Raw genomic sequence first — 12,427 nt, forward strand, 5'->3', positions numbered from 1 at the left:
TGACACCGTCTCGAGAAAGGAATGGGTAGCATTAAGTTATTGCAGGCGAAGTACCGTCGCGACATATAATTCAACCGCGTATACTATCGCACCGCTATACCTAAAGTTCTAAGGAAATTTAGGCAGTAGAGTAAGGGTAGGGAATCTACCCGGTTCCCTAACTCCTGTCTGAAACAGATGCCTAGCCGAGAGGTAAGTATAGCCGATCGCGAGGGGCTAGATTAGGCCCCCAGTGTATTTACTTAGGGTGTACTCAGCCGAGGCCTAAAAGGGCCTCCCTGAGCCTAAATAGGCTTCTAAGAACGGGGCTCGGGCGCGCTCTCCCGTACTCTACCGTGGCTCCCGCGACGCTCCCCCGAGCTCGGTCGGGCATCCGTCACGTGCGCGAGTAAAGCGGCCTCGCTCCCTTTCCTGAACGAAAATAGTAATGGATAAAGTACAGTTCGGGGGATATATAATGTATATATATATATATATACATGCATTATATATACCCCGAACTGTACTTTATCCATTTACTATTTTCGTTTAGAAAAGGGAGCGAGGCCGCTTTACCCGGGTACGTAACGGATGCCCGGCCGAGTACGGGGGAGCGCGCCCGAGCCCCGTTCTCAGAAGCTAGTTTAGGCTTAAGGGGGCCTCAGCTAAGTAGGGTATATGCGGGGCCGAATCTAGCCCCTTACGATTAGCTATACTTATCTCTCGGCTAGGCATCTATTTTAGATAGGAGTCGGGGAACCGAGTAGATTCACTACCCTTACCGAGTACTTATCACAAACAGCCCAGGGAACCGAAGTGAACCGCACGAGAGGAGCATGCTACTCAGAGTGGAGAAGCATACTCCTACGCGGCTTTCAGTAAAAGGGGTTGAAAGGCCACTCGGGCAAGACACCGAGCTGGATAAGCCTAAACCACTTTCAGCCACTTACAAACCAAAGGAGAAAAGCATGCTCCTCGCACCCGAGAAGCATCCTTTTCTCATGCTTCGAGTCTTGTCACTACTATACGTAAAGGGATACTTACAACTACGGAATCGATCTATCGCTGAGTACTGCCTATCTCCAGTAAGGCATTCCTGATAGCCGTCGACACACTAGGGAAACATGAGTAATCCTGAAACTTAGGGGTAGGATCGTGAGCGAAGTTGACGAGGAAGTAAAGATATAAAATAATCATCGTTACATAGAGCCATCTCCCTTGATCCCACTCAGTGTAATCAATGGTCGAGCCTCATCGAACACGCTGACTACACTGATAACCTCGAGTCTTGATGTGACCCAGTCTCGCCTGTCCTGGACCAGTTACGGGACCCTTGCTCCTTGTCCTCTTCATTCGTTCTTCCTTGGCTCCGCGTTTCTCCCTCCTTGAGCTCCATCGTCGTCGCATGGAGGTCAGGTCGCAACGACTTTATTATTATACTTGATACGTAATTATCAGCACAATACAGAAGAAAAAGTCTCAAGTCAGCTTCTCCCCCGGTGGCCGGGGTAGAGTCGTTAAATCATTTATTCTGTATTATATTTGAAACAAGTTTGCATGCAGCAATCAATTGTTCGTCCTGGTGATGCTTGCCTGTCAGCTGGAGAGCGAGTGGAGCTCCGGCGAATCTCTCAGGAGTGTCTGTATGATGGAGATTAGCCGTCTGGTTGCACAACACTGAAGGGGTGAATCTGACATTTGTAAAACTCCTTCTTCTCCACGTCCGACCGTGGGGTGAAGTTCTCAAAGGGCTTATCCAGGTCTTGGTCGACACTCAAGCCAGTTGGGAATGTGATTGCTGGCTGGTCTAGGAGATTCCAAACCGTTGTGTAGGCCCAGTAATGAAATGTTCCCAACTCTGCCGGAGGACCAGGGTATGCAGCCGACAGAATGACATCGACCCCGCGTTCTTTCATTAGACGATGGTATCTGCGCGGTGAGGATTGTAAATACAGCACCAGTGCGAAGAGGCCATATACTTACGTTTCTCGATACCCCTCCCGCTTATCGTTCAGAGCCCAGTTGTCTCTGACAGTCATGGGCTCTTGCACGGCGAAATCAAAGGCAAATTGTGTCAGGGCCACGATTGGCTCTCCTCCATCAGCGAGCATTTCTTTCTGTGACTGCCCGGCATCGGCGAAGAAGAGTTTTTTTGCGACATCCACGATCATTGAATGCTCAAATGGCTCGAAATCTACCACCTTTACCCCGGCATTTTGGAGTTTTGAGACAGCTGTTCTGAGCGCACGAAGCATTGGAGGGTGGAGTCGACATGTACTAAAGCATCAGAGATATCTCAGTAAACGGTATGATAATAATTTCCCCCATGGTAAAGCTTAACGTCACTTACCCGTCTTCCCAGATGACACCCACAGTGAGATCATTGACACTCGGTGGCGCCACATTCTTCCATGGAAGAGGTACCAAACTGGTTTCTTCGTCCCATGGTTCACTGCCTAAGACAACGCTCTCAAACAAGTCGATGTCTTCAAGGCTGTTTGCCAAAGGCCCAGCGATGCATCGAATACTTTCCTGTCCGTCAGGCTGGAAGAAAATCCCCTTGTAGGGATTTCGTAGCGCGGTCGTGCGCAGACCGTACGCTCCGCAAAACGCGGCCGGCACACGGACAGAGCCTCCAATATCTGTTCCTAGGCCAATCACTGAGCAGTGCGTGCCGACGGCAATGCCTTCACCACCACTAGACCCTCCGGGTGTGAGGTTTCGATTAAAGGGATTAACCGATACGCCATAGATAGGATTGTCGGTTTCGCCAGACTGTTCAGATCCGGTTAGTTTCCGACATTTCACTCAAAGGATCACATGCACTCTGGAGTTCTTGATGTACCATTAAAATCTGAGGCTCATTTGTTCTGACGTGGAGCACCGCGCCTGCGTCGCGGAGTATTCTCAAGATCAAGGCGTCTTCGCTTGGAATGTGGTCAATGAAGCAGACGTAGGCAGAATGGCACACCTTGCCCTTGAAACCAAAGTGCTCCTTCACAGAGATCGGCACACCATGTAGTGGTCCAACTAGCTTTCCCGTGGCTTCGAAATGCTTGTCGAGCTTTGCTGCCTGCTCAAGTGCCTCTTTGACCAAAAACTCGGTCGCAAAGTTGCATAGCTGGTGAACGATGTGGCCGCGTTTGAGGAAGGCGATTACTACCTCAGTAGCAGTCATTTCGCCAGTCCCCATTCTCTTTGTTAGACCTTCTGCTGTCAACTTGGTGATGGCCGTCTCGCGATCAGTTAGCTTCCCACAAGTGTCAGGAAACGTCATGATATTTGTGGTGGACTGAGGAGGTAATTGTGCTTGTGGAAGAAGCCATTCCTGGTTCAGGGAGTCCGTGAGAATCTTGCGGCATATCTCAGCCTTGGTTTCCCACGAATTTGTCATTTTTTGTCGGTCGTTATGCTTGAGAGGCCAGATGGTGAATCTTACTGAATGATTGTCAAGGTTGTGCGAGTTCTTCCTTTTTACATATAGTTCCGTATATGGGTCAATATAGCGTATACTGTCCATTTCCATATTGGCAGATCGAGTGGCACAGGATGAGCCTATCAGAGTCATGAAACTTGAGCCTAAGCTAATTAACATTTGTTCCGGTTTATCACGTTTGTCCCGGCTTATCGACAGGCTATATTGCCATCGTAGTCTTATCACATTTATCCCGGCTTATCGGAAGTTTATCCCATTCCCTCCGGCTTATCGGCAGCCTTTTGTATTTGTCCCGGTCTGCTGTAAGTTCTATCGCAAATATCCCGGCTTATCGACTTCGCCTTGGCATGGCTCGACTACGTGCCCATCTTTCTTCGAGTCGGATTGCTATTGGAGACGCCGCCGCCAGAAAGGCCAGATTGGATCTAACTACATTTGCCTCGCCTGTAAGACAGGCACGGGTGGAATACATCTCGATCAATGTGTAGAGCCAACCACATTTCCTCGGAAACATGAGCGGTGGCTCACACTAGACCATCACGTCGTCTACGGGGGACAAGTTCACGGACGTCTAACCGTCAGGGTAGATGGAAATACGAATACAGTTGCGAACTCTGGCCCAACTATTTAAAGGGAGCACAATCCACCTCGTCTTGAGCGCACGTCTGTTCAAGCATTTGCCATAATCAGTTATTATTTACTGCTGATCAAGAAAATTTACCAACGACCCGCATAACCTTTGGTGTCAAGAGTGCAAGATGGCTGACGCTGAGCGCGAATTTATTCCTGGCACGGTTCACCTGGTCGACCTGGAACGGACGCTTATGCTTAAGCATGCCTCCGGTAAAAAGCAAGACGTTATATTGAATCCAGCCCCTTCGGCGGATCCTGAGGACCCTTTGAACTGGAGCCCGCGACGAAAACTGCTGTCAACAATTTGTATGGCTATGTAAGTGTTCAAAGCTTTCCGTCTTTTAGCATTCGGCGAGCCTGTTCTCTGACACTTTTGGCCATTACGCAACAGCTACACCTTCGTGATCGCCTACACGAGCGCTGCCATCTATTCGATCTTGCAACCCCTCGCCGACGCAAGAGGCTTGACACTGGCTGATCTCAATGCTGGAACTGGATACATGTTCCTCGCTTATGGCTGGGGGTGTTTGATCTTCCAGCCATTGGCCATCCAATACGGCAAACGCCCCGTATATGTGATCACGATGCTCATCTCGGTGGTAAGCATGTCAACTCCGCTCTTCCATCTTCAGGCCTTTAGTGACCCTCATATGTAGGGGATCATGTTTTGGGCTCCTTACACAAAATCCAACGGAGAATACATCGCCAACAAGGTTTTACAAGGGTTCATTGGTAGCCCAGTGGAAAGTCTAGGAGAAGTCAGTGTGGCAGACATTGTAAGTTCCCTTTGCGAAGGAGCTTGCAAAAGAATTGCCACTACATTTGTCGTCAGTTCCAATTTTTAACTCTCCCAAGTACTTTACACACCAGCGCGGAACATATATGGCGGTTTATGCACTTGCACTCACTGGAGCAAGCTTCTTTGCACCCATCGTCGCAGGCTTCATCAACGATGGACAAGGGTGGGAATGGGTCATGGTAAGTACCTAACATGACTATCTAGCCCATCACCGCCCGATAATTCATCGCTGATCATATACCTGCCTGACAGTACTGGTGTGGAATCCTATGCCTAGCGGCATTCATCTTCCTCTACCTCTTCATGGAAGAGACAAACTATCAACGTTTGACGGTCATGACAGCAAGTGAGATGGTATCCCAGAACTCGGTGGACCCTGCCTCCGACCCTACCACGGCTGAACTCCAGGACAATCCAAAAAAACCGCAGGTCAATGACACAACGGCAGTCACAAGCACAGACGAGACGATTGACTTGTCAGCGCCTCTATCGCAGCAATACCGCCGGAAGACGTTCTTTGACAAATTGAAGTTTTTCCAGCCCGGAGTATGGCAACAAGAGAACAAACTGCTAGGAATGATGGCCCGCCCCCTGATCTTCTTGACATGGCCTGTCATAGCCTTTGCCGGCTTCACCTACGGTAGTATCCTTGTGTGGTTTAACATTCTGAACGGAACCTCTTCACTCATCCTATCGGGGCCTCCATATCACTTCAAGCCCAGTATGGTTGGTTTGTCCTATGTGTCTCCCCTTCTTGGAATTTTACCGAGGTACGTGCTCGAGATATCTGGATCGAAGACACAAATGGTCGGTCTATCGTCGATCCATTACTGACATGATGAAATTAATTCAATGCAGTCTATTATACACCGGCCCTTTCAGCGACTGGTTCGTAATAAAGATGGCTCGTCGAAACAAAGGCGTTATGGAACCAGAACATCGTCTCTGGCTTCTGGCCATTTCAATCGTTTTAACCCCCACAGCGCTCATCATCTGGGGCGTCGGGGCCTACCGAAATATACACTGGTTTGGTTTGGTCTTCGCCATGGGCCTTCTTGCGTCTCAGATCGCGATGGGTTGCTCGATCTCTATCACATACTGCGTCGACTGCTACCGTCGTCTCAGCGGCGAAACCTTGATCACTGTCATTCTGATCCGGAACACCATGAGTTTCGCCGTGTCGTACGGGTCAGTACAAGTCCCCCCACTCGTCCGTTGTTCTTTTTGATTCCATCTGACTTACTGTGCGCGCTCTGGAACCTTTTTAGTCTCACACCTTGGGTCTTGAACATGGGCTATCGTAACGCATTCCTGGTCGCAGCTTTCGCGGCCATGGCCCAGATATCTACGACCTTCATCTTCATCAAGTGGGGCCGAGCCATGCGCAAAAGAAGCATTCCTAAATATCTCGAGTATGTGGAGAAGACGATGGGGCATTGATGCTACGAAAGCTCTCCATAGAATTGTAGAATTGTGCGATCCTGAACACTGCTGCCGCAGTGAAAGGATGATCATCACCAAGCAATAGGGTAGTACCGATATCTTGTGAGAAATAGAGGAAAGAAGAGGAAATTGAAAGAGATTCTGTCGGGGTCAACGAGAAATGTCACAAAACGCAAAGGAAACGAGGAGATCTGGTCAAAGAAATGTATATATGTCGATCTGTCTGAAAGAGAGAAAGAGGAGGAGGAGGAGAAGAGGAAGAAGAAGAAGAAGAAGAAGAAGAAGAAGAAGAAGAAGAAGAAGAAGAAGAAGAAGAAGAAGAAGAAGAAGAAGAAGAAGAAGGAAGAGGGATAATGCCCATCCAGTGGTGGGCAGAAGGTGGTCGACCGCCATCCTACTCCTCAAGGATGAAGGGAGGTGGGGTTTGGACATGGATTTCGCAAGAAATTGAAATGGAACACCTTGATGTTAGTATTATTAGTATATATAGCACTAAAGCCCTATAGAGAACTTTGGACCCGAGGAAACAAGATCAAGCCATAGTCCCTGTGGATCCTGACCTCGAGCTGACCAGAAATAGTCCAGAAATGCTTTCATGTTGTAACATGAAGCTCTCGCCACACCACTCGTAAGTTCAACCATCTGTCCCAGAACGTCGTCGTCTGTTACCTCGCTTCTCTCCATCTCAGTCATGGCGATGAAATAGGCAAACAGTATATACCGTGACCCGTACAGCTCCATCTGGCGGATCTGCTGCACCTTCGTGAGGATGGACTCTGCAATCGCCCGTCGAAGGCATTTGCTATGTGCCGTAGGCGGCCCGAGTTGATGGAGAATCAGCCTTGCCGTAGCTTGGTAGCACCACGCTTGAAGGCCCATGTAGGTGAATTCCGACGCGGACAACGCGGCTGACTGTTCGAATTGCTCGTGCAATTTATGAGTCCACAAAAATTCGTCCACGGCTGCTAGTAAATGGGCCCAGGTTTCGCAGTCTCCGTCTTGATACTTCTCCTCATCAGGTCCTCCTCGGGTGCCTTCCACGTTGTCATCTTCCGCAAGATCTTGGCCTGCTGTATAGCTGCTGTGGTCTTGCTGATGTCGTTTGGGACGGCGACGAAATTTCAACGAATGCGAAAAGACACAGATATCATATAAGACCGGGAGCAAAGAGCGACTGATACCGTAATACCTATCGACCCTGTCCGGAACTGGTACACGATACCGGAACGTAGGTATCTGTCGGTGACAGAGGCATTCGAACGTTTCGGAGAAGAGTGTGCAGAGGAAGTTGGGATCCATTTCCACATAATCTGTCAGGCGGCGATTCAGATACCACGGTGCCACGAGCCGAAGGGCTGCCCGAGCTATATCGAGCGTGTGGTGTCCTATACGACTCTGATTGAAGGTTATGAGCGTGAGCCCGAGGTTGAGAGCAGCCGCAATGCCCTCCGCTGTCGAGACTACTAGCCGAAGGAGTGTCCTGAGCGCGCGTCCAGTGTTCTTCAAAGTGGTCTCGTCATCGTGCCGGCCTAGGAGAAGTCCCATCGAATTGGCAATGGTCCCACCCATACCGAGGTAGCCCATTGTTACGAGCTCGGGCGTGCAAAGGAACTGTGTCGCAAGCACCCTTTGCATCTCCGGCCGGAAGCTGGCGCCAAAGACGTAGAACTTCACAAAGCCGTTTTGATCCAAGATGAATTCTATCAGTCGTGTTTCCTGTCCGCTAAGGGCATGGCGAATGTTTGGAAACTGAGCAATCTGCTCAGTCAAAGGGAACAAGCACGTGCCGGAAGGGAATGGGACACACGCGGACATTGCTCCGTCATCGAGATCCGACATGGCCTGATCCCCTGAGGCCGACTGGACATCGTTCTCCTCTTCATTGCCCTCGTCCTCAGCCTGGCTCTCGGGGGCTTGTACCTCTTCAAATCTCGCTGTCTCTTCTGTCTCCGCGAAGGTGTTCAATATTTTATGGGGCCTGAAAGTGGAAGGACGACCAGGACGTAATGCTTGACGTTCTGTTTTACAATCGTGGTTGAGTCGAGCACAGCGGTCGCAAACTTGTGATTGTTGAGAGGAAAACAGACATCTCTCTTTAATCCTGTGGCATCGATCACACGCTCTCGGAGATGCTCTCTTCTTATACGGGGCCCACATGATGGACGTGAATGTGTTGAAACGCAGAGATAGGGTAGTCCTTGAAGCTGGAGAAGCTATCTCCAGGGCTTTGTACCCCGCTCTACAATCACGATGGCAGGGATACCAAGCCCATCGCAATCCAGGGGAGCGATTCGACTAAATAGTCGTTAGCGGGAGAGTAAAGCGGCGAGGGATGAGTCAGCGAAATGACCTACGGCGACGAGTGTTCGGGGATTATATATATATATATACAAAAACACACACATACACTGATGACGGCCTGGTTTCTGTCTCTGTCTCTGGCTCCTTTTATTCCTTTTTGCACGACGGGGTAGCAAGCAAACTGAACTTGTTTGTCAAAGCTGCCAGAGTTGTCGCTATCGGCATCTGAGAGACATCTCTCTCAAAAAGCATTGGCGGTGGCAGCGTCGTGGTCGAGACACTGATGTTTCTTTTCCTAGATAGCAGAGAAAGGAAGGAGGCCGGCCATCGACCAAACACCAAAAGCTGCGATGAGAAACTGGCTCTTCAACAATATGCAGATGTAGGATGGCTGGGTAACTGTGCAGCCCAGCTGTCGAAAAGAATTTCGTGTTTCTCATATCCTGGATATCCACCCTCGCTCGAATCTCCATGTCCAACGTCCGGGCAAATAAAACCCAAAGGTGCCCTTGAAGTATACAAAGCAAAAGAGACAAAGCTCACCCACCCAAGCTCAACGTGGAAATTACTCTCCTTCATATCCCTCTCCGACCGTCGGATCCCGAGTGACTCTGATCTCCTGCATCGCGTCATTCCCGTCCCTTTCGCCCTCTAGCACCAACCCCTTTTCATTTGCCAGGTGTAGCAAGCAAATGAAACAATAGGACGTGCTGATGTCCTTCATTTGGGGCTCGGGGTAGAAGGAGCGAAGGTCCTGGATGATATCTGTAAATTTCAACCTTCCCTCTTCGTCGTTGTTGGGTACACCTTCGTCAGCCGACGTCGATATAGGAGGCTCGGTTTCGGGTTGAATGTTATGCTGGGGCTGGTCGTCGATATCCATCATATCGACATCACCATCGTCAACTCTCTGTTGCGCAGTTGCAGCTGTGGCAGAGGGTCGATCAAACACATCAATCAACTTCAATCGCCCTTCCATACCCTTCCACAGATTCTCCTTTAACCTCCTCACATCGACCTTCTTTGCCGTTCGCGCGTAGTTCACGTACTCGGGTCGGATCCGTCTCCCAGCTTGTGTCACCAGTTGGCTGCCGAAACTGCCTGGAAGAAGGTCAGGTTGGCTTGCTCGTTGCGGGTCTTGCTGTGACTGCTGGGATCCAGAAGGATCATGGTCTGCTCCGGCTTCGCCGAGGAGGTTGAGCTGCTGATCCTGCTGTGACTCGGGCTGAGGCGACAACATCTCCCTAGCATCCATGAAAGCCTGTCCGCCATCGTCACCACCCCCATCAATCCCATCGTCGTCATCGTCGTCAATGGGTAATGGGCCATCAAAGGGGAGCATCTGATCGTCGTCCGCGAAGAAGTTCGCATCATAGTCACCTTTTCGGCCCTCATCATCCATATCACTCGCCCCTTCACCAAAGGCGTTTGTGGTTCCAACACGATTCCTCGCTCCGAAACCCTCGTCAATAATGCCCATACCCACACCGCCCTCTTTTCTTCTGATTCTACCCACCCGACACTTTGGCTTTGTCCATAAGCGCATCAATTTTCTAGGGTCCACCACCTCGTCATCCTTATCCAGTAGATTGCGGCCTTTTGTCCGCCACTGTGATTTCGGCAGGGAGATTTGCGAATTCAAAACAGGGGGTTGTTCAAGTAACTCCGTCAGGAATTCTGACATAGGGCCCAGGAAATCAATCTCATATGGCTCCTTCTCCTTCTTTTGTCTGGCGGGTGGCGCGTTTGTGCCACTGGCTTCTTGTTGTGCTTTCTGGATCTTCTGCATTCGCCAGTTTTCGAGGCTGAGAAACGCCGTCTTGCCTTTTGCGCGCGAGTTGAAGGCTTTGTCGAAATAAGCCATAATAGACTCATGCTCTGCATCCTCCTGATACTTATGCTGTAAAGACAGGGCGTAACCGTCTCCTCCATTTTCCAGAAGGTTGTCATCCACGTCGTCTGCACGAGCAACACGGGCTTGAGCTTCAATAGCATCTTTCGCCCAGGCTTCTCCTCCTTCACCGAAACCCACGTTGTCTGCGACATCGAAGCCGCCGAGTAGCCCGTCGGCGTCGTCATAATCGTCGTCAAAACCCATCGCATTGCTTCCGTCCAGGAAGATTCCTGTCTGGTCGGCCACACTTAGGGGGAGATTTGTTCCAGGTGCTGGTGTCTGCGCTCTTTTCTGTTCTTTCCATTCCTCGGGCACTTTGAGGAAAGGTAGGTTCAGGTCTCCAGACGGGTCGCCCAAGGCAAACGATTTCATAGACGGGCAGATATCCTGTGAGTCCAGTACGCTCATGTCCGGGAAGAACTTGGATGCTAGAGAAGCGAGGTCGATTTCTTCGTCTTGATCATCTGCGACGGGCTCCTCATCCTGAGTGCTGTGACTCGGCTCTTGTTGCTCCGTTTCTTGCGGTGTGTTTTCCTTGTCACCTCCCAAAGCAGCATCTCCCGCATCATCGCTGCTGTCAAACACGATGCGCCCGTCAGAGTCGATGGATAAATGATTCAGCAGCAAGCCCTTAGCTCCCCCTTCGTCAAAATCCGCAGATGCCTTTTTAAAAAGAGGGTCAACCGCAAACTCGAGTTCGAGCTTTTTGCCTTGGAAAGATGCGAAACCAGGTGCGAGTGTGGCTTCGTGGCTGCGTGCCGGCTTCTTCTTAGATTTCTTCTTCCCACCACCTTCGCCATCCTCACCATCCTCGTCTTCTTCGCCTTCTTCATCGTCATCCTCCTCTTCCCCATCACCTTTGTTTCGCCTTTTGCCACCTTCAGAGGCACCCCCGTCTGCGAGACCACTCAACAGTCGGCCGGTCTCCGTTGCCACGCTATCGACTCTGCTCGTGTAGATCTTGACGCAGCCATCTAGCGTGCAGCTGGCCTTCTGAAAGTTGACTCCGTCTCCTTCTTTCAATAGACTCATATCATGGAAATAATCTATCAGAGCAAAATTCCACGAGTTTGCAGCATTGATTTTGTTGTCGGTTGCCATTTTCATCCATTCTTCAAAGTTTGCGAGGATTGGGACGCGTTTCATGGGTGTGACTCCGTTGTCTTCGGCGACTCGGCCTATGCTATTTCGTGGGTGTTCGCTCATTTGACGCTGTGGGTTGTTCAATCCCCCTCTTCTTCGTACCTGCGAGCCATAGTCCGATGTTCTTGGAGTTCGGGGTGCATCTGACAGGTTGCTGTAGCTGGACTCTCTTCGTCTTTGGTTGAGTTTGCGCATGGGGCTTGCCGCCGCGCGAATCTCGTTCATATGGATTTCCTGGAGCGCGTGTCGAGATTGCAGCCGAGCAACCTTTTCGCCTTTGTCATCGTTGAGTGCCAATCTGTTGTGAGAGCATCGTAGGTCAGCATCGGCATTCGACACCAATTGCGATCTCGACGGGCCAACAAAGTAGTGCGCATGGCTTCGTATCGCTCCAAATAAATATGTTTGCGAGAGATGGTCATACTTCACTGGAGAACCCTTGACACTCTCACGCGCCATATTCATAACAACTGCCTGCCGACTCGGCCGCCCGCTGGAATCCCTTGCGACGCGAGGCATCGTGTCTGTGATCCTGATATTAGGGATCTTGTTTATCTTCGAGAAGGGCGTATGGCCTCAAGATTCACAATGAAACCACCTGTCGCTTCTCCTCGGTTGGTTCAAAGGTGGGTTGTTCGCCTTGCCATCGCCTGATGTATTGTGGTGGACGCTCTCGAAGGTTGTTGTGAGCGTTAAAACAGTTGGAGTGAGTCGTTTGTTGACATGCACAAGAACGGTTTAGCGCAGCCACCCATATACACCCACACACTTGGTCACGTGTTGTGGCTGTGAACTCGGC

The 12,427-nt window shown here is 50.4% G+C and overlaps 4 protein-coding genes across 4 annotated transcripts; 1 reads left to right on the forward strand and 3 right to left on the reverse strand.

Moving 5' to 3' along the window:
- Positions 1–1,634: 1,634 nt before the first annotated feature.
- AYO21_02655 (hypothetical protein) lies at positions 1,635–3,373 on the reverse strand (the record flags this gene model as incomplete). The annotated part of the gene is made up of 4 exons (XM_022652632.1): positions 1,635–1,908; positions 1,963–2,217; positions 2,330–2,754; positions 2,825–3,373. 4 exons carry the CDS (start codon positions 3,371–3,373, stop codon positions 1,635–1,637), a joined length of 1,503 nt encoding a protein of 500 aa, XP_022514988.1.
- An 800-nt stretch (positions 3,374–4,173) lies between these two features.
- AYO21_02656 (hypothetical protein) lies at positions 4,174–6,644 on the forward strand (the record flags this gene model as incomplete). Its single annotated transcript, XM_022652633.1, has 8 exons — positions 4,174–4,364; positions 4,440–4,647; positions 4,705–4,824; positions 4,919–5,026; positions 5,100–5,617; positions 5,706–6,035; positions 6,116–6,259; positions 6,404–6,644. The coding sequence occupies 8 exons, from the start codon at positions 4,174–4,176 to the stop codon at positions 6,642–6,644; spliced, it is 1,860 nt and encodes a 619-aa protein (XP_022514989.1).
- A 138-nt stretch (positions 6,645–6,782) lies between these two features.
- On the reverse strand, positions 6,783–8,129 carry AYO21_02657 (hypothetical protein; the record flags this gene model as incomplete). The annotated part of the gene is made up of 1 exon (XM_022652634.1): positions 6,783–8,129. One exon carries the CDS (start codon positions 8,127–8,129, stop codon positions 6,783–6,785), a length of 1,347 nt encoding a protein of 448 aa, XP_022514990.1.
- Positions 8,130–9,156: 1,027 nt separating this feature from the next.
- Positions 9,157–12,087, reverse strand: AYO21_02658 (hypothetical protein; the record flags this gene model as incomplete). The annotated part of the gene is made up of 1 exon (XM_022652635.1): positions 9,157–12,087. One exon carries the CDS (start codon positions 12,085–12,087, stop codon positions 9,157–9,159), a length of 2,931 nt encoding a protein of 976 aa, XP_022514991.1.
- Positions 12,088–12,427: the final 340 nt, after the last annotated feature.

The sequence above is a fragment of the Fonsecaea monophora genome (genome assembly GCF_001642475.1).
Source record: "Fonsecaea monophora strain CBS 269.37 chromosome Unknown Scaff12, whole genome shotgun sequence".
Lineage (NCBI taxonomy): Eukaryota > Fungi > Ascomycota > Eurotiomycetes > Chaetothyriales > Herpotrichiellaceae > Fonsecaea > Fonsecaea monophora.